The 24,488-nt window shown below is 55.2% G+C and overlaps 2 protein-coding genes across 12 annotated transcripts; one reads left to right on the forward strand and one right to left on the reverse strand.

Annotated features, from left to right (window-relative positions):
* The first annotated feature begins 1,230 nt into the window (after positions 1-1,230).
* On the forward strand, positions 1,231-4,631 carry BBLN (bublin coiled coil protein). The gene is made up of 2 exons (NM_001195050.2): positions 1,231-1,363; positions 4,152-4,631. The coding sequence occupies exons 1-2, from the start codon at positions 1,285-1,287 to the stop codon at positions 4,322-4,324; spliced, it is 252 nt and encodes an 83-aa protein (NP_001181979.1). The 5' UTR covers positions 1,231-1,284; the 3' UTR covers positions 4,325-4,631.
* Positions 4,632-5,599: 968 nt separating this feature from the next.
* Positions 5,600-23,634, reverse strand: CIZ1 (CDKN1A interacting zinc finger protein 1). 11 transcript variants are annotated; one of them, XM_059891850.1, is made up of 17 exons: positions 23,537-23,634; positions 22,672-22,804; positions 22,326-22,441; positions 20,791-20,862; positions 18,565-18,794; positions 15,853-15,931; positions 15,537-15,645; positions 14,450-15,042; positions 14,068-14,189; positions 13,013-13,210; positions 12,139-12,263; positions 9,610-9,697; positions 9,001-9,114; positions 8,655-8,804; positions 6,629-6,698; positions 6,308-6,429; positions 5,600-5,944 (listed from the first exon to the last, which is right to left on the reverse strand). In XM_059891850.1, the coding sequence occupies exons 2-17, from the start codon at positions 22,797-22,799 to the stop codon at positions 5,729-5,731; spliced, it is 2,532 nt and encodes an 843-aa protein (XP_059747833.1). In that variant the 5' UTR covers positions 22,800-22,804; positions 23,537-23,634; the 3' UTR covers positions 5,600-5,728. The 11 variants fall into 11 exon arrangements, with proteins under 11 accessions (XP_059747833.1, XP_059747832.1, XP_024855352.1 ...); XM_059891849.1 differs by having other exon boundaries at positions 15,537-15,669; XM_024999584.2 differs by having other exon boundaries at positions 15,853-15,946.
* Between the last annotated feature and the right edge of the window lie 854 nt (positions 23,635-24,488).

The raw sequence follows: 24,488 nt of genomic DNA on the forward strand, positions 1-24,488 counted from the left end.
TCTGGCAGGAACTACCAGTGTGAGACCAGAACCAGGCCTCAGAGCAGCTACAGTGACAGGAGTCCCAGTAAGTAAGCCCCTCTCCCCTGGATATGAGCCTGACTCAGCTGTGTCCTTGGCCAGGATCACACCGGTGGGGCCAGCTCAGGAGAGAGAATTTCTGGCTGGATGGTTTGGGGCAGGGCTCCCTTTCCAAGCTGGTAAAAGAGTAAGGTATCATGGCAGCTGGGCAGAGCTTACCTCGATGGCTTCCTTGACTGACAGCCACAAGCTGCACTCCACTGACCATGACTCTCAAGGAGGCTGTGAATGGATATCGTCCCTATACATTGTTGTTGTTGTCCAGGCGCTCAGTCGTGTCCAACTCTTTGCAACCCCATGGACTGCAGCGTGCCAGGCTTCCCTGTCCTTCACCATTTCCTGGAGCTTGCTCAAACTCATATTGATCAAGTCGGTGACACTGTCCAACCATCTCGTCTTCTGTCTTCCCCTTCTCCTCCTGCTTTCAATCTTTCCCAGCATTAGAGTATTTTCCAGTGAGCCGGCTCTTTGCATCAGGTGGCCCAAGTATTGGAATTTCGGCTTCAGCATCAGTCCTTCCAATGAATATTCAAGGTTGATTTCCTTTAGGAGTGACTGGTTTGATCTCCTTGCTGTCCAAGGGACTCTCAAGTCTTCTCCAACACCACAGTTCGAAAGCATCAATTCTTCGGCGCTCAGCCTTCTTTATGGTTCAACTCTCACATCCATACATGACTACTGCAAAAATTATAGGCTCTATACATTGGGGCCTTAGAAACGCGTCTCCGATTTCGCCCACGGGGTGGCGCCGGCTAGCTAGGGAAGAATAGGGGTCCCAGCTGCCCTGCCCTCGTGCCAGGTCGCTCGCCCGAGGTGAAGGCCGAGCTTCCACCGCCTGTTTCTCTGGGGGTCACCCAGGATGGTCCAACTTGGCCGCCAGGACACGGGCGGGCCTTGGGAAACCGGCCAAAGTGGGCGGAGCTCGACTGTGAGGCAGAGTGTGGGCGGGGCTCTGTGGGGGCGGAGCCTTGCGCTCGGCCGGGGGCGGGGTTCTGGGGGCAGGGCACCGTGGAGGCGGAGCTCCAGCCTCCGGGCTCCGCCTTGGGGGCGGCTCCCGGCCGCCCCGGCGCGTTCTGCGGCGGCGTTCCACCCTTCCGGCTCGGAGTTCCATTCACCGCCTCCGCCTTCCGCCCCGCGCCGGCTGTCAGCGAGACCGTCGCCGCGTTCCATCTTCGCGCGGCCCTTGCGGCGCCCGAGCCCGCAATGTCGGGCCCCAACGGGGACCTGGGCACGCCGGTGGAGGCGGGCGCGGAAGGCGAGGAAGACGGCTTCGGGGAAGCAGGTGACTCGGGGTAGGGTAGGGTGGCGTGGGGGGAGCTGCTGAAGCTACGTTTGCTTTCTCGAGGGTGTCCTTCTGGGAGGGGGAATCGGGGCCGGGAAGAAACTGCAGAGCCCTCCCATCCCCCGCCCCAGGGAGGGTCCGGAGCTGCAGGCGCTTTCCTGAAATTCGGGGCGAGCACCTGCGAGCTGGCCCCTGGAAACCGCAGCCCTGGAGAACTGTGGTCAGCCGAGCCTGTTTTACAGATGAGGAAACTGAGGCTGCTTCAGGGATCACTCGCTTTGGGGGGAGGGGGTGGATTAGGACCTGCTTCAGCCACCTCTTTCAGCCCCTGTGGAGATGGGGACTCCTAAGGGCGCCGAGCTGGGTGTGGACCCTCCTGGGTTAGCACGGGAGGCTATCAGGGTGGGCGTGCCGCCCTGCTGAGTCAGCATCCCCAGCCACCTTTTAGCTGGTAGTGGTCTGGAGCCCTGGCGAATGTGACTTGCTTCCCCAGCATCCTGTTGCCTGCACAGCACTGCGCGGGGGAAGGAGTGGGGGTGGAGGTAGGAGGCTGGGGAGAGAGAAAGATCGGCTCCCTTCTCACCTTCTGGAGACTCAGTTTCCCCATCTGTAAAATAAGAATGGTTTAGTGTCCCCCCACATTGAGATGTATCAGGGTTAAATGAGAAAACGAATGAATAGTAGGCTCCAAGCATGCAAGTGTTCTGTAAATGGTTAGTCCCTTTAGTGTAATAAAGATGAGCGTATTAACTTAGAGGTCAGGACTTAGTAAATGCGGGGTAAGTATAGACTCTGCTTTTGGCTTTGTTTTGGGTAACAGCTTTATTGAGCGGTAATTCACACACTATACAATTAACTCATTTAAATTGTACAATTCAGTGGGTTTTAGGATATTCACAGAGTTGTGCACCCATCCATCAAGACCACAATAGTTTTAGAATACTTCCTCACTCAAGATCTGCATTTTTATTAATAAAGAGGTAGAGTGAATGGGGTAAGCTGTGGGCTGCCAGGTTCCCCCCGGCCACTGCTGGTGAAGAGCAGCCAGGTGAGGTGCTGGGAGCTGTGATGGGGCATCCGGAAGGACCTCCCGGGAGTCATGTTGAGTGGAAGTTGGCAGATTGACAGGATTTAGGACATAGAGGAGGAGGGTGTCCTCAATGGAAGGAAGGCAAAGACTTGGAACTGAGAGGTACCCTTGACACTTGACTCAGACAAAGCCCAGCCCCAGGAGTGGAGACACCCTCCTCCCCAGCCTCCTCTCCACTTGGGTCTCTTAACCAGAATATGAAATGTTGCTAATAGTGACCATCTACTAAGTGCTTGCTGTGGCCAGACCCTGAGTTCTTGATATATGTATTTGATGTCTCATAATAACCCACTTTGTCCCCTTTTCCCAGAAAAGTGCAGTAACTTGCCGGGATGGAGAGGAACTGGGACTGAAACCCAAGGGCCCCTGCTCCGCTAGCACCACCAACCAGCTGCAGGACCCTAGGCAGGTCTCTTCCTTCTTGGACCTCAGTTTCCCCATTTGTACCACAAGGGAGCTGGACTCTAAGATCCAACAGAGGCTTTCCAGGACTCTGTCCTCTGTGAGTTAGGACAACTGAGCAATGGGTGCCCTTCCCCCAGAAGGCAGACACCTTTGCACCCTTATCCCAGACACTTTTCTGACACTGGCCATTCCCACACACCGCCAGCCACTTCCCCTGTGTCCCAAGCTGGCATCTGGGTGTATCTGAGTCATGGGCTGGCTCAGAACTGGGTCCCGCAGTGGGCACAGGCCCAGACCTTGGCTCCTAAGAGACAATGTGTTGCTGAGAGAGGCAGATCAGACGGGTCAGTGGAGGAGAGAGTGATGGTTTCTGATGGAGACCAGGGAAGGCTTCTTGGAAGAAGAGGCATTTGGAGCTGGTCCTTGAATGGCTGTTGTGGTTGAAGCATTCAGGGTGGCAGGGTCAGTTGAGAAAAGGCAGAAGGCTGGAAAGTCAGGCTCCACTCATTCATCCATTCATTCAACAAATGCTCACCGTGTGACAGTGAGGGCACTGGGGGACGGCAGTGGACACAAGCCCCCTCTCACGGAGCTCTCACTACAGGCTGGAGGAGACAGACCGGCACCTGATCACAGCAGTCGAGCTGGAGGTGAAGGCCATGGAGCTGTGAGAGCAAGGGGTCAGGAATAGAGGCCTGACCCAGGCTGGGGTCACATCCACGCTGACACTTGAAGGATGGGTGGGGCTCCTCCAGGAGAAGAGGAGGGAAGACAGACAGAGGAGGACACAGCACACTCCAGGCAGAGGCCACAGCAGGTTCAAGGGGCCTGAGGTGGGCAAAGGCAGGTGTGAGAGAAGGGAGCAGGGCCTGGGAGTCTGCCAGGAGCCCTGTTCTGAGGGCAGGGGAGCCAAGCAGGGCTAGAGAGTAGGGTCTGCCTGGGGACAGAGGCCTGGATTGCCCGACTCAGGCGCATGGGCTCTGGCCTCTAGGCAGTTGATGCAGGAAGTAGAGAGACTTGGCATCTGGCAGGACTGCCCAGGCTGCACTGTCTGCCTGACCTCCCTATGACCACCCTAACCCTAGAAAAAGATGGCACACTAAGCTATTTCTCCAATGCCTTTCTTCTTTTGATATACACCCATTTTCCAGATGGTGACAGTGAGGCTCAAGGAGGAGTAGGGACTTGCTCGAAGCCCTTTTAGAGACAGGCTGGCACATAGTGGTGGTGGGGAGGGTGCCTGGGAGCCCTGAGGAAACATGGGACCTTGACTGTCTTTCCCCTTTCTTCCAGAATACGCTGCCATCAACTCCATGTTGGACCAGATCAACTCCTGTCTGGACCACCTGGAAGAGAAAAATGACCACCTCCATGCCCGCCTCCAGGAACTGCTTGAATCCAACCGGCAGACACGCCTTGAGTTCCAGCAGCAGCTTGGGGAGACCCCCAGCGATGCCAGCCCCTAGGCTCTGGGAGCCCCCCGCCAGGCCCCAACCCTGCCTTGCTGGTTCAGGCTCTGGCCTGAACACTCACCACCTGGCTTAGATACTTTCTCAAGGGCTGGCTGACAGATCTCCTGGGGGTTCTGCCTGCCTAGGCCACCTTTCTGGTACTTCCTTTGGTGTGCCTAGGCCAGCCCCCACCTCCCAGCATCCCCTCCTGGAGCCAGGTGTGGGCCAGTGGCTCACCCACCATGCCTGCCTGTCCAACTCCTGGACACTCCCCATTCTGCCCAGGCCATGAGTGTCCACATTAAACGGGTCTCCAACACAACTGCGCCTCCTCTCTCTTCTGTATCCTGGGATGAGCACCCCAGTGGCTGCCAGAGGTGAACAGGGCAGTGGAGGCATTGATCACATGGGGCTGGGGTTCTTGGCCTTCTTGTATTTCTGGGCACAGAGGTGCAGGTGAGGTCAGGGCTTCCTCCCAACTGGATATGCTCCTGGCCAGAGGTTGCTTCCCCAGGCCAGCTGAGATAGCATTGGCCATGCTGTGCGACCCTGGGTGATGTGCTCAGCTTCTCTGGGCTCTAGGGCCTTTCACCAAGACATGCTGTGCAGCCTTGGGTTCTGCCCTCTGGCTGTTGATCCTCAGTCTTGGTCCTCAGTCTCCCCATCTGGCCAGTCACAGGGCTGGTCTGGTTGTCTGTCTCTAAGGGTCCTTCCAGATGGGGAAGTAGAACTAAAGAGCTTGCTCAGCCAGGGCCCCACTCACTGATGATTCATCATAAGGTCTCCTGACAAGAAGGGTGGGGCCTCCACTAATGAACATGAACTTGGAGCCAGAGGGCCTGAGCAGTGAGGACCCCCCCACTCCCACACCAACTTTGGTAAGGTCCAGCTGGAGAGAGGCCAGGATGGGGGTCCAGAGCTCAGGCTTGGGATCAAATCCTGGCCTGTCACCAGATGTATGACCTTTTCTGCAGGCACTGGACCTTGCTAGGCCTCAGTTTCTTCATCTGTAAATTGGGTATAACAACAAGACTTCCCTCCTGGGGACACTGAAGATTAAATGAGATCTTACTTGAAGGTAGTACTTTCCAAGGTTGGGTACATGCTTAAGAGGGAAACTGAGGCTCAGGAGGTGAAATACCTCATACTCCCAGAGTCCCTGGTGAGGGACCCTGTCTTCAGATTTCCAGTTGTTCCTCCTCACTACCTGCAGAGGCTGTGCACCAGCTGGGAGCCGGCTGAGGGCCCCCCTACCCCTATCCATGCAGACAGAAATGCTGGTGGAGACTATACAGGCCAAACTCCTTCCTTTATTGGATTTTCAGTAAAAATACCGACCATATCAAAGTCTCCACACAGACTCCTAAAAAGCTTAGCCCATTGGGACTGAGATGGGGCGGGCATGGGGTGCTTCCTCCATCAGGTTCTGAGGCGTCTGGAGCGCCGGGGCAGTCGGGGCCGAGGGGGTGTGGGCATCACCTTGCTGGGGGTTTTGGCTGTGTCCTGGGTGCTGGGCTGGCTGGGTGCACGGCCGCCAGCGGTGAACAGAGCGGTCAGGGCGTTCCGGGCGTTGATGGCACACCGGCGGCTCAAGGGCCTGGTGGTGGGGCTGGGTTTCTTGGCCTTCTTGTATTTCTAGACACAGAAAGTGCAGGTGAGGTCCGGGCTTCCTCCCCACCTGGCGTGCTCCTGGCCACAGGCTGCTTCCCTGGCCCCGCTGAGACAACGTTGGACATGCGGTGTGATCCTGTGTGACGTGCTCAGCCTCTGGGCGGACCTCTAGTGCTAATCCCTCAGCACCACCCGCTCCAGAACAATTGCAAAAAGACCTTGGCCCCAACCTGGTTTGGATTCCCTTTGTGGGTAGAGCCTCTCGTTGGGGGCTGTGCCCAGGGGCTGAGGCCAAGCCTAGAAGGGAGGTGGCCACCAGCTCTTCCCATCAGCTCGGACAGTCTGACCCCCTGGGCAGGGCGGAGCGGGGCGGGAAGCTGGACTCACCTGCAGGTTCTCAAAGTGGGCCAAGGACTTGCAGTGGGAGAGCTGCGCCCCCGAGTTGCTGTGGTAGAACTTGTGGCAGACGCGGCAGACATAGCCCATCACGGGCACCAGGAAGTCCACCCCTGAAGGACAGCAGGGTCTAAGCGCTCACATCCCCACGCCAGACTGGTGCCTCCCCCCAACCTAGGGGCCTAGCCTCCCCTAATACCCTCCAGGTGGGCAAAGAGACCAGGACGAGGGGCCAGGCTACCTGGCCAGGACGCTGTGACTGGGACCCGAGGCCCGCCGCTCCTGCAGGTGGCATCAGGGCTGGGGTCTTACCGTATGCGGTGTTGGGGCTGTAGGTCTCTGAGCCTTTCCACTCCTCTATGGATATGTCTCTGGATCTCATCTGGAAACACAGCAGTGTGGGCCCCAGTTGGTTCTGGCTTCCCTTAGTTTCCTCCTAAACACAGGCGGGGCCTGGACCCACCCATGCTCTTCAGTGCCAGCCCCTTGATTTCCAGGAGGAGGCTGTGGGTGGCATCCTCTAGGCCTTTGCCCGTGCTGCGCCTGTCCCACAGAGTGCCCTTCCCAATCTATATTTTCCAGGTGCAGCTCAATCTGTCCCCTTCTCCGGGAAGCCCTCCTGTTCCCACAGTGGCCATAATCCATGCCCAACACATCACACGTGGCATTTCATCGAATCCTCGTAACAACTTTCTATGGTTCACCCATTTCACATATGAGGAAACTAAGGCCCAGGCTCATTAACTCACTTGCCCAGGGTCACCCAGCTGGTTGATGGAGGAGTAGGGTGGTGAACCCTGGTGAGCCCCAAGCCATGGTTAGCCTTTACCATGAACCCCTGCCAGCTCCTAGAGGCTGCAGAGACCACAGTCTTGGGCGGGGTGGTCACCTGCTTGACATGAGCCCCTTCCAGACAAGGCCATGCCTAGCAGTGCCCTCCACCACGTACCAGGCAAACAAATACAGCCTCTAAAAATGATGACCACCCCCAAGGCTGTGGCCCTTCCTTACAGTCTGAGCTGGGACTATTACTTCTAAGCAGAGAAAACGGAGGCTTAGAGAAACCAACGGGTTCGCCCAAGGTCATGCCACTACTGATTTCTGAGCAGCAAAGCTGGCATCACCCCCAATTTGTTTAGGCCTGGAGGCCACGCCTGCAACCCTCCATCCACAGCCCCTCTGTGCATGCCCTCTTTGGCTGCCCCCTCACCACCCTGGACTGTGACTGGAAAGCTCTATGAGGACAGGGGCCAGGCCTTGGTCCTGGGTATTCCTGGTATCCAGGACCAGGGCCTGGCCCAGAACAGGTGCTCCAGAAACACCTGTTAAACTGAAAAGCTCCTCCAGCTCCTCACTCATGGGAGACAGCAGAGCTGATGTATTCTAAGCACAGGCTGTGGAGTCTCGCTTCCTCGCATCCAAATGGGTGAGACTCTGCCAAGAAAGTGCCTGGTTACACGCCTAGCATATAGTAAGCGCTCAACAAATGTTGACTGCGGGAGTTCCCTGGTACCCTAGCAGTTGGAATTCCAGGCATTCACTCCCATGGCTCAGGTTCAATCCCTGGTCAGGGAACTGAGATCCCACAAGCCATGTGGCATGGCAAAAAAAAAAAAAAAAAAGTGTTGAGAGCTTCCCTAGTAGCTCAGTGATAAAAAATCCCCAGTCCAGGAAGATCCCACATGCCGAGGAGCAACTAAGCCCGCGTGCCACAACTACTGAAGGCCTAGCGCTCTAGAGCCTGTGCTCGGCAACTAGAGAAGCCACTCCGGTGAGATGCCTGTGCACCCAACTAGAGAGGAACCGCCACTCGCCACAACTAGAGAAAGCCCGTGCGGCAATGCAGACCCAGAACAGGCAAACATTAACAAATAAATAAAATTATTTAAAAAATTGGGCAATCTGGCAAGCTTTCTCTGTAAAGAACTTGATAATAAGTACTTAAAAAAAAAATAAAGTTGACTGCTCTCGCCACCATCATCATCACCATCATCACCTTTCACGGACTTTCCCATATGTACCACGTAGCTCCCCTCTCCATGTCTCTGCGATGCTATTCTCTTGGCCTAGGACGCCTTTCTCTTCCGCAACACAAGAAAAAATTTCAAGTAGGCTTTCAAGACCTTGCGTATTTCACCTGCCACCCTACCGTCGTCATGATGCATATTTACACACTGTCATGTTGAAACCGGTTCCTAATAATACTAGATTGAGGCATGTCTTTGTGCTTGCAAATGCCAGCACAGCGTCTCCTGGCCCCTGGGAGGTGGGGGGAGGTCTCTCCTGGTCTGGGAGTCCAGCCTCCAGCCTCCTTTCCATGCCCTCTTTCCCCAAGCACCTGCTTGCAGAATTCCTCCTCAGCCTCGATCTCTTCTTCCTCCTCGTCATCCTCCTCCTCTTCTTCATCGCCCTCAAAGCAGCCCACAGCATCCACCGTGATGAAGTGGTCCTCGTCTTGGCCGGCTATATCCTTCTCCAGTGTCTTCAGCTTCCCGGGGAGGGTAAGGGCTCAGGTCAGCTCTGGGCAGCCACAATGTGACACCCCAAACACCTCACACCCCAGAGAGCTCCAGTCCCTCCAGCCCTGCTGTGTATTTGGACTGGGATACACCTCAACTGCTGTGTGGCCTGCCCAAGGCTCTATACCGCTCTGGGCCCCTGTCCTCTGAGGGAGCTGGGGTTACCTCATTGGCTTTGTCCTTATGGCCCTGGGACTTCACGTGCTCCACAAACTTGCGGGGGGTCTTGAAGTAGCGGTTGCAAATGGTGCAGAAAGGTCGCAGGGATTGTTTGGCGAACTGAGGAATGGAAGGCAGGCCCAGTGGGCAGTGGGGGCGGCCAGGGTTCCCAGGTGCAGCGGGCAGGGCCCAGCAAGACGCCACCCCCCACCTGCAGGCCTCAGGTGTGCTACCTCCAGTCTCAGGGTTAGGGTTAGAGTCAGGCCACTCTGCAATCAGCAGACTGTGCTCCACAGAACACGGGCAAACACAAGACGGGATGGCGGATGGCAACAGAGAGACAGGACAGTCAGAAGACAGACAGGGCAGGCGCCAGAGGACCCCATGAGCCCCGAGGCTGAATGCGGGGTGAGATGGTGCCTCGCCCACACTGGACAGATGGGAAACTGAAGCCCAGAGAGGAAACATGACTGACTCATCACGAGCTACAGCCATGCAGGGACAAAGACTGACGTTTACTTTCTGCTTCCAACCTGGTCTCCCTCCTCCCCAGCCCTGGGCCTGGAGACCACACACGTGGTGCCTTTACCGCCAGCGGCGGGGGCGCCCTGGTACCTTGTGGTCCTGCGTCCTGCGGTGCTGGATCAGGTCCCCCATGTAGTAGAGCTGGCAGGTGTTGCACCAGCGCCTGGGTGGAGGCTCTCTGATGACAATCAAAACAAGTATGTGTGACACCGCATTCTTGTTGGAAAGACAGCCGCTCTTCCGGATGCTCCATAAATGGAATACAAGTCCAACAGAATCGGGTTTTTTTGGAACCTTAACAAATGGATTCTAGGGTTCGTCTAGAAGAATGCTTAAGAATAAGAGAGAAGACTCGGTGGGAGGGATGAGATTTAGAAGCACTGGGGACACCAGGAGGCCACCAGGACAGGTGACAGAGCTGAAAATATCTGGCCTTGAGAACTCTTTATCCTTCAGTTTGGATGCCCTGTCTTTCCCAGAGCTTGTCTGAGCCCTTCCCCAATTCCAGGACCTGTCTCCATGCCTGTTAAGTCAGGCCCCGCTCTGGGACCCCCAAAGTCCCACTGCCATAGCACTGTGCACAGTGGATTGAGAGGACCTGATTCCCTCTCTGCCCTCACAGCACCCCGGCATCCCTGGGGTCTGGCAGGGGATCAGTTCAGAGCTTCTGACTGTGAGGGAAGGACAGACAGCCCAAAGGAAGGACTGCCGCATTCTGGGTGGGGCCGAGTCAGGATCCAGCAGTGTCAGGACGCAGTGTAGCGAATCTTCTCCACCTGAAGCTTGTTTACAGCTTGGGCTACAGCTCTGCATTCTGTCGCAAGATCTATTTTTATATAGTCAAACTCATTCTGCAAATGCAATTTTGGATCCTGTTTGGTCCTGACATTGCATCAGGCATATGTTTCCACATTGTCAGCAATTCCCTGCCGTTGTCCTATATATTATTAGTTCTCCTACCAAGTGGAAGAACTGATCTAAGTCCATAGTTTGGGATATTTTAGATCATTTCCAAGTAAATGTTTTCACCACTGCATGAACTCTGCAAGGAACATCTCTGTGTCACCTTTCTCCTGGCTTTATGCTAATTTGGCCCAAGTGTAACTCCTAGGTCAGCAAGCCAGGGGAGGCTTAAGGGTGGAGAGCATCCCACAAAGCCACAGGGAAGTTCCGCTCGAACTGAGACCAGCTAACAGAGACGCAGCCTTTAGAGAGAGCTCCCCGTCACTCAGGGAATGCAAGCAGAGGCCACCCAAGGGCCCTTCCTGTCCCCTCACCCCACCCAGGGAGCTGCAAGCTGTGACTCTCTGTAAATCCTCATGGCGGAGCCCCTGACCACTGACTCAGGGCCTATCCGACCAGGGAAAGGATCTGATTTGGCCTCCACAGGACTCGTTTCTTATTTTTTTAAGATTTTTTTTTGGGGGGGTGTGAATCATTTTTCTAAAGTCTTTGTTAAATTTGTTACAATACTTCTGTTTTATGTTTTGGTTTTTTGGCCACAAGGCACATTGGATCTTAGTTCCCCAACCGGGGATTGAACCCACACCCTCTGCATTGGGAGGTGAAATCTTATCCACTGGACCACCAGGGAAGTCTGCTGTTCTGGTTTTAACTCTGAACTAGCTATTAACATCATGAAATTGGGAGATTCACATACAAATCGGTTTCTAGATGCTTCTGAGAAACCAGGAAATCTGGAGCTGAGTGGCAGCTGTTTGGTGAGACAGAGCCCACGTCCCCTAGGATGGACTGAGCCAATGCCATCCTGTTTCTCTCACTGCTGAGGCCTCCCAGCTCCTGCAGGCCTCAGTGGTTGCCCACTGAGCATCCCAAGAGCCAGTCCCAGACTCTGGAGGGCTGACATTTCTAATGGAGCAAGCCCCCATGACTAAGAAAGGAGAAAACCCAGGGACGTTCTAATCTCAGCCCATGAGATGAGCAGGTCCCACCTGACCATCAGGCCCTGTGGTCGGAGGCAGCACATATGCCAGGGGAGTGGGGGGTCTGTGCCACAACCCAATTCCCTCCCACATAGGGGGTCAAACTGTTCCTGCCTGGATAGAGCCTTAAGAGACTGTCTAGGGGCTGCCCTGCTGGCCCAGGGGTTAAGAATCCACCTGTCAATGCAGGGGACACAGGTTCAACCTCTGATCCAGGAACTAAGATCCCACGGGCCATGGGACAACCAAGCCCGCGAGCCACAACTACTGAAGCTGGCATGCTCTAGGGAATCTGTGCCCTGCTGTTTAAGAAGCCACTGCAACGAGAAGCCCGTACTCCACAACCAGAGAGTAGCCCCACTTGCTGCAATTAGAGGAAGCCTGCATGCAGCAACAAAGACCTAGCACAGCCAGAAATAAATAAATACAAATTTTCTTTAAAAACATAGAGGCTGTCTAGTTCATGAGTTCCTGCCTTACACCCCTCGCCAGGCCATTTTACAGATAAGGAAAACTGAGGGCCCAGGCCACACAGTTAGTGAAGAAGTATTTGGGAGAGGGCGATCTTAATGCCTTAAGACCTTGTGGATGGTAGATCAGGGGTCCCCTATGCCTGGGCTGCTTGTGAGACCACCTCCCCTGCACCATCCCGAGCCTCTGAGACCCCCCCACTCACTCGTCCTCTCTCTCCAGGACGTCCCGGGGCACAGGCAGCAGGGACAGCAGGAAGGCTTGGCTCATGTGCTGGATCTCACCGAGCCGCTGCTGGTGCTGGGCTCCCGACATGTGTTCCTGGAACTCCTGCAGCAGGCGGGAGCGAGAAAGGGGCGTGAGGAGTGAGCCCCTGAACACTGGGGCTAGAGGAGGCCTCCAACCTGGGCTTCCTGGCCACCCCACTGCTGCCGGGAGGACTTCTCTCTCATGACCCTGTATGGGCCAGAGAAGGATGGTAAACTGGGGCCCAGAGTGAGCACATGCCAGCCAGAGCCTCTGCGCCCGCTGGAGACCATGAGCACCTCCGAGGTGAGGAGCAGTGTGATCAAATTCCAGGTCCCCGTGGCTCTGCTCAGGCCAGGCACAGAGGGGCAGCGCTAACAATAGTGACAGTAATCGCACCAGTGTGATGCTGTTACTAAGGCTGCACTCGCTCTGCGCTAGCCCAGCGACTCATGACTTCAATGTCAAGTTGCTGAATCCCCAGAACCCCTCTGGGAGGCAGTTTTTCTTTTTCTAGAGGTGGGTTCTAAATGTTTCTTCTGATGCATGCAGAAACCGAGGCACCAATGCCTCAGTTTGGAAGGTGGAATTCACTTTCCAAAACCCACATAGTCAATCAGGGCTGATTTGCACCAGGTCCACCCAACTCTGAAACCCTGCCCCCTGGGCTGGTCCGGAGATGTTTTGTGATCTAAGGTACAGCTGCCGGAGGTGGGGCTTGGGGGCCCAAGTGGACACAGAGGCAGCCCTGGGAAAGGCAGGCTGGGCATCACATACAGCCCCCAAACCCTCCACCCGCCCACGAGATCTCCCACCCCCCCACCGGAGGGTACCTGCTGGCTACTGCAGCCGGCCTTGCAGATGTAGCAGAAGAACTGAAGGGCCTGCTTAGAGGGTGTGCTGGCCGCCGCAGGGGTGGCAGAGGTAGAGTCGCTGGCCCGGGGACCGGGTGTGAGGGGTACGGTGCTAAAGGCCCGGCTGTCGCTGCTCTGCAGGATGGTGACCTTCAGGGATCCCCCAGCCCCCCACACCTGCACGGGGAGCAGGAGCAGAGCTACCACCAGCTGGGCGCTTATGGTGAGTCAGCCCTGTGCTAAACTTCTAGGAGCCCTCCTGATAGCCCATTTTACAGGTGGGAGAACTGAGGCTCTGAGCCGTTAGGTGATCACCCAGGCTCGCTCAGCCAGGCAGCACTGCAGTCAGTATTCAAAAACCCATGTCCCCCTCAGTTCTCCCTGCCTCCTGTGACAGATGGAGAAACGAAGACGCAAGGCAAGGAAGGGGCTTGGCCACAGTTATTCGGTAAGGCTCCCCAGGTGGCGCCAGTGGTAAAGAACCCGCTTGCCAATGCAGGAGACACGAGAGATGCAGGTTCAGTCCCTGCGTCAAGATCCCCTGGAGGAGGGCACGGCCACCCACTCCAGCATTCTTGTCTGGGGAATCCTATGGACAGAGGAGCCTGGTGGGCTATGGCCCATACGGTCGCAAAGAGTTGGACAGGACTGAAGCGACTTAGCACACAGCACAAAGTGGAAGGCAGGACTGGGCCCCAGGCCCCAGACGGAGGCTTCCACACCACGCTCTCTCCGCTGGAGCAATGTAACTCATGTGGGGGCTCTAGTTTTGGGGTGAGCAAGCTGGAAGGGACCCTTATCACCAAAAGTGCCTCCAGACTGTCAGAGCAAAGGCACATAAAGGCCCATATGAGAGCTGAGGAACACTGTCAAACCCAATCTGGTCTGCCCGCAAACCCAGGAGGAGGGCTGCTGTCACATTTCACAGGAGGGGAAACACCAGGGGTCCCGGGAAGGGGGGGCATGGCTGGGGCAGAAGGAGGCCATCCCACCACTGGGCACACAGTGCAGCCCTCATCAGAATCTCTACCCACCCCCAGCATCTCTCTCGCTCTTTTTTCACATTCTGCCACATCCAGGCCACCGGTCAGCTCCTCCTGGCTCTCCTCCATGCTGGCCTGGGCGCCCCCTGGCTCTGGTGGGGCCTCCTCTGGGCCTGAAATGACAGAGGCGTGCTCCATTTCCCACAGTCCATCTCCCACCGGGGCCCTGAGGGATGTGGGCCTGAGAGCCACTTTCTCTGCCCACGGCCAGGACCTTGAAGCCTCCACTGCACATGGACCAGAACCCTGGATCCAAGCCCAACCCTCAGTACCAGGCGGCACCCAGTCAGGGCTGGACAGTGCTGGGGGAGGAGCGGGGTCCCAGCAGAGCAAGTCCCATCACCGGGCTGGCTGGGAGTCACTGCTCACTTACCTGCTCTAGCTTCTACTGTATCAGGCAATCTTTCCAGCGCTGCAGAGCGAACCAGAACTGGGGCTTTCTCTGACGCTGGCACTGACACCTGTGGCTGAGTCTGAGGCTGTCCCTGGGCCGGTTCCAGTGGCTGCACCGGTAACTGAACCAGAGGTTGCTTGGGTGGCTGCTCCGGCGGCTGGAGCCTCGGCTGTGCTTCCGCCTGGACCTGTGGGCACGTCTGCGTCTGTGCCTGCTTCTGTAGCAGCGGCTGCACGTGCCTGGGGGGCTGCGGCTGCGCCTGTCGTCGTGGCTCTGCCTCTTCCTGCGGCTGCCGCTGCACCTGCTGCAGTGCTGAGTGCTCTGGAGAGGTCTGCGTCTGTGCCTGCTTCTGTAGCTTTGGCTGCACCTGGGCATTTACGGGGAGCGTCTGTGGCTGCACCTGGGCTGTGATCTGCAGGACCTGGGGCTGAAATCGTGGCTGCACGTGGGCTTCCAGGGGCTCAGGCAGCAGCTCGGGTGTCTGTGTCTGCTTGGGTGCCATCATCCGGGTCTGCAGACGGACCTCTGCCTGCAGCTGCCCTGGGGGCCCCTTCTCTGTGGGCTCCTCTGAGCTGGGAAGGGTCAGAAGATCATATTCATGTTTGCCAACTGGCCCCAGGGGCTCCCAAGAAAGGCCCTGACCTAGGCTCCAGTCCTGGCTCTGCCATGTACACGCAAGCCCCTTAGACTCTCCAGGTCCCAGCTTCCTCTAAGCAAACTGATCACTTGCTCCCACCTCCCACAGCTTGCTAGTATGTATTCAAGGCCCTGGAAGCCTGCCTACCCTCTGGCCATGCTCTGAGGTTCCAAGTACACATTTTCACCCCTCCACAATGGCCCCCTCACCTCACTGTGGCCCAGTCACAGTGAAGAAGCCAGAGTCCATTTGGCCAAGGGCCTTCCCAGGCAAGATGCAAAATTAGGTTTGACCTCCCCCGACGCCAGAAACCAAGGTCCTTGCCTTGTTCCCTTGAAGGATCTCACCCCACCTACCCCTACCCTTTGCCTTTGCAGGAATGAGGGTAGAGAACACCTGGGTACCAGGCAGGTTTTCAGCCTCAGTTACCTCTTTGACTTTTTAGCTGGCGGCTCAGAGGCTTCACAAGACTCAGGCTCAAGTGCTGGAGTGCATTTCTCCTTAGCGATGTCATCTGGGCACTGGGGAGGTTCCTGGTCTGGGATGGAGGGCAGGTGAGAGACTGCCATGCCAGGTGGAGCACGTATGAGTTCCCAGTTCCAGGAGGTGGGGCCTGGGCTCACAATTCCCCCCGCCCCCTATAAGAGCCCTGCCTCCCAGATCTGCCTCCATGGCTGCTCCCCGCACCCACCTCCCCCCAACCCACATCCCTCCAAAGGACCAGCAGCTTCCCTCTCTCCCTCACCTTCGGGTGTTTCTGTTCGGGGCTCTGCGGCTTCTTCAGACCCCTCTGGGGGGTCCGATTTGTCCTCCACAGGCGTCGTCTGAGAAGAAGAATCCTACTTCCTTTCAGAAACCATTTCTGATATCTGCCACCCACCCCAGTAAATACCCCCTTGCTCAAGAGCAGCTCCAACATGTAGGCTCCAGGGGATGAAGGAGCCTGGCCCCAGAGCTGCCAAGGGAAGACCCTCAACACCCCGGGAATCACGTCCAGGAGTTCCATCTAGCTGCCAGCCTGTTAAGTAAATGCAGGTTTGGGCGACGCAATACTTCCTCCAGGTCCATGATGCTGCCCCCTGATTCCTTACCTTCTTCACGAAGCAGCCAGAAGGACCCTTCTCAAATGCAGACCTGATCGTGCCTCTTGTCTCTTTCAGGCTGAGATCCTGCCATGACTTCCCATAGCCCTGGACTATTCCTTCCTTACCCCAAGCCTGAAACTAACTCCCCTCCCCAGGCCCCTGCACAGTCTGGCCCCTACCTCAGGCCTGTTCCTCCAGCCTCAGCTCTCATGCCCCCTCTCCTCTCTGTGTCCACGGTGGCCTCTCTGGCTCCCCAAAGCCCTGGATCTTCTCCCAGGGCCTCAAAGGCGCTTCTTGCAGGAAGCCCTCCTAACCCACAGTACAGGCTCCCCGGGGCCTTGGACTTCCTTTTTGTGGAATTTCCCACGGCCATCATTCATCAGCTGGAGAATTATGTATATTGAGGTCCTGTCATCACTACCAACCTCCTCCCAGCCCAGGATCTCCAGGAGAGCCGGGCCAGATGCCTTCTTGCCCCAGAGAGTCCTCTGCCAGGCCTTAACAGACATCTGCTAAGTGAACACGGTTCCGGATGGCTCCAGGGTACCCCAGGGAGCCCCAGGGGTCCATCTGCCGCTTCCCTCTCTCCTACTAAGCCCAAGGGACCAGCAGTGAGTGGAAACATGCACCACTTCAGGGCTCCATGCCCTTCGGAAACTACCCAGCTCACCCTGCATGACACAGGCACTGGTCTGAGAGTCAGGAGGGCCGGACTCTTGGTCTGCCTGGACAGCTCTGCAGCCCAGGACAATCTCCACCCTCCTTTCTGAGCCTCTGTCTTCCCATATGTAAAATGGGGCAAGAAGGTAAACACTAGAGAGGGCCATGTTAGGACAGGCTCAACTGGAAGGTCAGAGGCTGTGACCCCTCTCTGGAGGGAAATGCCTCACCTCTGGATGTGGGTGGTGTCAGAGCCAGAAAAGGTGGGTGCTGCCCCCTCTCCCAATTGGGGTACTCTCAGGAATGTGGTGTGTGTGAGGAGCTGTCTGGACATCCGGGGACAGGACAGACATAGGGAGCATATTATTTCCTTTGAAAACCTCCCTGGTTCTTCCTGCTCAAGTCAGGGAGAGCTCACTAAAGGTTCAGAAACTTCAGCTGGCAACAGGGTTGCTGCTGCTGCTAAGTCACTTCAGTCGTGTCCGACTCTGTGCGACCCCATAGACAGCAGCCCACCAGGCTCCCGTCCCTGGGATTCTCCAGGCAAGAACACTGGAGTGGGTTGCCAGTTCCTTCTCCAATGCATGAAAGTGCAAAGTGAAAGTGAAGTTGCTCAGTCGTGTCCGACTCTTCGCAACCCCACGGACTGCAGCCTTCCAGGCTCCTCCATCCATGGGATTTTCCAGGCAAGAGTACTGGAGTGGGGTGCCATTGCCTTCTCCGGCAACCGGGTAGAGTTTAGGATTTTATAACATTATTTTACCCCAGTAACTTTTCTTTTACTTCTATGCTTGGGGATTTATTCAGAGTTACTGTTACTGTGTTGCTTTTTTAAAAAAAATTTTCAGATAGTGATTGTTTCTTTTTTAAATAAATGTAACAGAAAAGCAGTGTTCATTTAAAGCTATACTACCCCAGACAGTAGCCAGCAGGCACATGTGCCTGACTTTCAAGCACTGGAATTGCGGCAAGCTGAGTCGAAATGTAAGCATAAAATATATACCAGTTTTAAAGAATTAGTATTAAAAAAATAATCATTTTTTATATCGATTACATGTTGAAATGATCATTTTTAATATATTAGGTTAAATACAATATGTGAGTAAAATTAATTTTGCCTGTTTCTTTTTACTTTGTTACTGTGATTACCAGAAATTTTTACTTTTTTAATTTTTTTTAAAATTTAAATTTATTTATATTAACTGGAGCTAATTACTTTTGAAACATATATAATATCATATAAGAAACAAATCGCCAGTCCAGGTTCGATGCAGGATACAGAAATTTTTAAATTACATGTGTGGCTCACATTTAATTTCCACTGGGCAGTGCTGATTTAAAGAAAGTTGGTAAAATATACCTACAACGAATACAGTATTATATGTCAATTACACCTCAGTCTTTTCAAAAAGAGAGAATTGTTAGCAAATAGTATTAGTAAATAATAGAAATGGTAAATAAAAAGGGAATAAATAGTTTGAGTGGTGTTCGGATATAGCAAAAATCACTTTGGGGTTCAGAAATATTTAAAGTTTTAGAAACACTAGACAAGTCTAACTCTCTCTCCTATCATTTTACTGATAAGGAAACTGAGGCACAGAGAGGGCTATGATCAGCCCCAAGGCCAGTGTGAGCTGGAGGGGGTACTGCTGGTGGGTCCCCAGATGTGTCCTCTCCCATCCACACCTGCTCTGCACCCAGACACCACTCACCTTGCGATTGGGGGTCGTAGAGGAGGAGGTCCGAGTCTGTTTCTGGGGGGTTCGCCCTGAAAGGTTGAGCTGGGAGGGGTTGATGGGGACCCCAACGGGAGGAGGACCCAGCAGGGACTGCCGAGTGGCCTGAGGAAAGAATTGCTGGAGATTTGGGGTGGCCAGCTGTGGAGGTGTGAGGCTGGGGGGTGTCAGGTTGGGGGTGGCCAGGTTGTAGCCACGGAGGTTACCTGTGGGTGAAAAGAGGGCAAAAGGGGGGTTACAACTGTGGTCGGGTGGTAAAGGTTAGGGTCAGGGGTCAGTGCCCCCAAGCATTATGGGGGAATCACGGATAACTTCAAAGGGGACTGTTCCCACCCAAGGGCAGCCAGAGGGGAAGAGATGAGAACTGAAGGCCCAGTCCCACCTGAAGCACTGGTGGGAGGGGGCTTTCAGGCTGGTTTTCTTCTCCAGCTTGTGAGGGAAGGGGCCCTTTTCCCTCCTCAAATGCCTCCCTAGTCAGTGGCTTGGGCACCCCCAGAAACTGCTCACCCCCATGCATGCTTTAGGGTACACTTTCAGGTATATAAAAGATTCAGCACAGGAGCCAAAGGGAGAACCAGCAAGATGATTGGTCTCTGGAATAACAAGATAACTCTCCTACCAACACCAGCTACCCCTCATCAAAAGTCTCCTGGGGACCTCCCTGGAAGTCCAGGGGTTAAGACTCCACGTTCCCAATGCAGGGGGCCTGGGTTCCATCCCTGGTCAGGGAACTAGATCCCACAGACCACAGCTGAGACCTGGTGCTGTCAAATACATAAATAAATATTTTTTAAAAAAGGAAATGTCTTTTGGTGACTGGGCACTTGCTAAAAACAGCCTTAGTCACACCACCCAGCCACCTTCAGGGTAACTATTATCCTCTCTACTGATGATAAACAGAGACACAAAGTGAAGGAGTGGCTTGTCCAGGATCTTTGGGAGCGGCACTGCTGTCCACTCACTGGCTCCCAGGTGGGACTCTGGGGGTCCTCCTGACTCCCCTCTCTCTTTACCCTCCCCCATATGAGCCAACACCATTTCTCTTAACCCTGACCCTTACCCTCCTCTAGCCTGACTCCCCTTCGGATCTCCACTCCTATCGCCCCTCCTCCTTCCAAAGCCGCTTCATCCCACGTGTGAATTTCAGCCACAGTCTTTGTACTGTGATCCTTCTAAAACTCGCATTCTGACTTTGCCCCTCCCTCTGCTGAACCCATCCATAGCTTCCTGATGCTCAGGAAGGAAACCCACTCCTCACTCTGCAAGGTCCAGCCCTGCCCCCTCGACCCCCTCTCTTGCAGTTCTCTCACACACACCCACTGTGCTCCAGCCACACGCTCCCATGCATGGGTCTGCCTCAAACAAGCCTGGGTGTGCCTGCCTCTGGGCCTTTGCATATGCTCTTCCTTCTGCTTGGTGTGTTCTGCCTCTGCATAACCAGTCATCCTTCATTCCCCCCTTTAGGTGATTCTCCTTTGAGAGGGCTTCTCAGACCCTCTCTCTGTCCCTAGAAACCCAGCTTCCCTGTTCCCAGGCCAGCTGCACAATTTCCTTGTCCGCTTCCCACTGTCCACCACTTAACCACCCTGGGAACTCCTTAAGGGCAGGCACTTCATCTGATTCAGAGCACTGGGGAAGTATCTGATCCAATAAAGGACAGTTTAAATCCTTGCCCCAGTGCTGGGATGGGAAACCCAGGGGTTACAGGCATGTATGGGTCAGATGTGCTGGGAGAAATGGTTCAAATGCAGGTTCCACAGTACAAGTTCTGTGACCCTGAGCAAATAAGTTTCCCTGTCTTAACCTCAGTTCCCTCATCTATAAAATGGGTATAGTAATAGTGCTTGACTCAATGTTTTATGAGGATTCAGTGAAATATACAAGTGTGCCTGGTATTTACTAAGCATTTTGTGATCATTAACTTAAACACATATACACGTATGTGCAGAGAAAACGCCAGCCAGCTCTTAAACAGTGAGATAAAAGATGGCACACTCTAAAAGAGAAATGGACAAAGAACATGGACAAGTCACAACATGAATTACAAACGTTCAGCAGACACAGAGAAATGTTCAAGCGCACTAAGAAATGTGACTAAAAGCACTCCAAGAAATGTAAACTAAAGCGTTAGTGATATAGCTTTTTTGCCAAGCAATTAGACTAGATGTATATACACATATATATTAGAAAAGAGTATAATACCCAGTGTTGCCGTGGGCATGGTGAAACTGGCACTGTCATACGTGGCTGGTGGCATTGCAAATTGGTCCAGTCCTTTGAGAAAGCAATTTGGCAATACTTATCAAGAACCATAAAACACCCATCCTCCCTGACCCAGTCATTCTACTTTTGGGAATCCATTCTAAGAAAATATTCTCAAACATGATATTCACCCCATTATTTAAAGCAGCAAAAAAGAGAAAGAAAAGAAGTAGAAGAAGGAAACAGCTGAGAAAGTTTAGGGACATAAGGGCACACACCTCCAGAGGAATATTAAACAGCTGTTAAAAATAATCTTTATAGAACTGTCAAATCATATGGTAAATGAACAAGCCATTCTGCTCAGTGAAAAACAAACAAAATACAGCTTTTCATGTATATCAGTAATCACAGTCATATATAAAGCCCCAATTCTGTGCGAGAAAAAAAATGGGAGGAAATATACCAACACTTTAATGGGTATTTTTTTTCTTTAGAAGTGAGTCTACATATGATTTGGATTTTCTTGTCCTCTTTTTAAAATATTTCTTTTGCTCTTTGAAGTGTGACTTTTAAAATGAGAAAGAAAAGAGTGGAAAAAAAATGTAAACATTGTGGGTTTCCGTATGTGGTCTTATCTCTCTATCCATCCCTCTATAATGTATAAGCCGGCTCCTAGGATCATCCACACCCATGTGGCAACGGGAGGGCTGAAGAGTGACAATATCACATCTTCTGACCTGGCTGCATACCCTGCTGGGAGGCAGGATAGCCCGGTGTCTCAGAACAAAGCTCTGTAGTAAGACCTCTAATCAACACCTGGGCCTCAGTTTCTTCATCTGTAAAATGGGGCCATGAGTGTATCTCCCCTTAGGGTTGTCAGCAGAGTCAAGAAACTGGATTTGTAAGGGGCTCAGCATAGTGCTCAGCCCTGAAGGACCAGTCAGCATGTCAGAGATACCCTGTGGGAGGGGCTAGGTCTGAAGAAGAGCTGGCTCCATGTCTCTGGACCCCTGCCTCCTCCCACAGTGGCTGAAGTATTGGGAGCAGCATCATGGAAAGAAAAGCTGAAAGACTACTCTCCACGTGGAGAAACCCGGGTGAGGGCACAGGCTTAATGCAGAGGGCTAGAGACACCTACTCAGAGATCCAGGGGTCAGGAGGCCCAGGCCTCCATCTAGCTCAGCCATTGCTGATACTGTGTGACCCAGGGAGAATGACTTCCCTTCTCTGGACCTCAGTGTCCTCATCTGTCAAACAGGATGCAAAGGAGGGTGGTCAAAATAGATCTTTCCATCCATCATATCATCTAATCTCTCAATGTCAGCAAAATATGTGCTGAGTAGCGCCCACAGAGCTAGCACCACGGCCAAGGGCACTCCTCTGTGATCAGACAGACCTGCATTCAGCTGAGCAACCTAGGGACTTCCACCTCCCAGAGCCTCAGTGCCCTCATCTGTAAACTGGGATATTGACAGTAGCTCCCTCTCAGAGTTGCTGTGTGGCTTGGATGAGATTCAGTGAGCCCGCAGCCATACCTTGTAACTGCTGCAGAAGCAAAGCTCTCTGCAGCACAGAGCCGTTGAGGAGGGAGGTGGGGCTGGTCCCCTGGAGAGTCAGGAGCTGCTGCTGTGGCTGCTGCTGGGGGAGCCCCCTGTGTGTTGAGAGCGGGGGTCAGAGGGTCATGGGGAGAGGCAGACCCTCCCTCTTCTCTGACCCCCCTCCCCTCCATTCTCTGCCCCTTTCTACTGCAGAGAATCTCCTTGGGTTGGGAACTGATGACCTCCAGGGCTCAGACAGGGCTGCCCCTGGGCCAAAGGTCTGGAAAGGGGGCGACTCTAAGGCACGGGCCAGAGTCACCCAGCCCTCCAGTGGGGAGCTCACCTGCTGACGGTCATGGGCAGTGGGGCCTGCGGTGGGGACTGCTGGAGCAGCTGCTGAAGCTGCAGCAACTGCTGCTGTTGAAGCTGCTGCTGCTGGAGCTGCTGGAACTGCTGCTGCTGGTTGAACATGGTGGCTGCGAGAAGGGAGGGAGTCAGGTCGATGGATCCCGGTCGCCCAGTCCCAGCCCGCGGCCCTCGCGCGCTGCAGACTGAGCTACACGGCTACCCTCCCGGTTAGGCCCAGAGCGCGCCACGCGTGCGCTCCGTCCCTTCAGTACTCCTCCAATCCCACCAGCCGCGAGGTTTAACCACCCTCCCGCCAACTGCCTCCAAATCTTCCCAACAGTTCCTCCTCCAAACGCCCAATCCCGCCCTCCGTCTCTCCACTCTCCACTCCGGTGCCTCCAGGAGCGGTGCCTGACACTGATACACCTCCCACCCCACCCTTCGGCCTTTCTTTAGGCCAATCACGTGCAGAACAAGCCAAGCCCCGGGCCATTCACACCCCTCTAATGCTCCCACCCCGTCCCGGGTGCGCGCGTTCCGTCAATAACATCACCCCACCCCCACCCTGCTGCCACCTTTGACTGTCTTACGCGAACAAAGTAGGAGGAAGGCTTCCCTCCACTCTAACCCAACCGCCGCCCCCGACCCCATTCTACCAGCCTCTTCCTCTACCGACAGATCCAGCATCACATCCAAATGCGGCGTCCCCACCTGCCCACGAAGCCCTCAGTCTCCATCCGAGTGGCCCCTGGGTCCTCGGCCGTCCCCCCGAACAGTGCCCGGACTCGCGCACTTCGTCCCCGCCCCGGGAACCTCACTGCCACCTCCCCTCACCCGCTCTGCCGTCTCGTAGCCCTCACCGGCAGGGCGGGGTGGGCCGGGCCGGGCCGGGCAGCTCCGGCTCGCGGCTCCGCGGGTCCCCGTGTCTTCCCGCGGCTCCGCCCCGGCCTATCCACTCGGAGGGTCGGTCTGCGGGCCGGGCCAGGGCAGCGCCCCCTGGAGGACGGGAGGTCCAGGTCACGCTGCGGGGACGGCGGTGCGCGGTGGGGATTGGGGGAGGGGGGAGACGGCTCACCCGGCAACGCGGCCGGCGGCGGGAGTGGTTCCCGGCTGCGAGCCGGCACCGGGCACCGAGCAGACCCTCCGCCCCGCAACCTCCGCATCAGGAAGGGAGGGCTCTGAGCCCCAGGTCCGTCTGTCGCCCAGAAGGGGGTCTGTCGTCTGGCGGGGACTTGGCGGGGGGCTTTGAGGAGCACTGTCCCCAACCGACCTCCCCGAAGACCCCACTGTCCCGCGATCCCGGGGGTCCCGCGTGGGGCTGGGGCTGGGAGGGGGTGAGGAGCCATCCTCTGTACATTCGGGGACCGAGACCCAGCGAGGGGACGCCCCGCACAAGAATTTGCCCTAGAAAGGGTGGTGGGGCCGGCGAGGGGTGCGGGTGGGGGCTCGGTTTGAAAGTGTCTTTTTTTTCCCTCGGGTTTGGCCGCGGAGCCGGGGAGGAGGGCAGAGTTCAAAGATTAAAAAAACGGCGCTCATCGTCCTACTCTCAAAGACCCTTTAATTTCGCCTCTGTCCGGTGTCCCGGTGCCTCACTCCTCGGTCCCCACACTGGGTCACAGTGTGCGGTTACTCGGGAGGGATCCTTTTTCTCTTTTCCGTAGTGCAAAGCCGACCACCGCTGTAACAGCCCTAGGCAACTCGCTCGCTTTGTATCCGGCGCCGACAGTGTGCCCCGCGGCGCACGCGGTGGGGCAAGGGACTGCAGGCCCGAGGTTGGCCCAGCGGAGACCGGAGGGGCAACCAGGCATCGCA

Source organism: Bos taurus, chromosome 11, assembly GCF_002263795.3.
Source record: "Bos taurus isolate L1 Dominette 01449 registration number 42190680 breed Hereford chromosome 11, ARS-UCD2.0, whole genome shotgun sequence".
NCBI classification, from domain to species: domain Eukaryota; kingdom Metazoa; phylum Chordata; class Mammalia; order Artiodactyla; family Bovidae; genus Bos; species Bos taurus.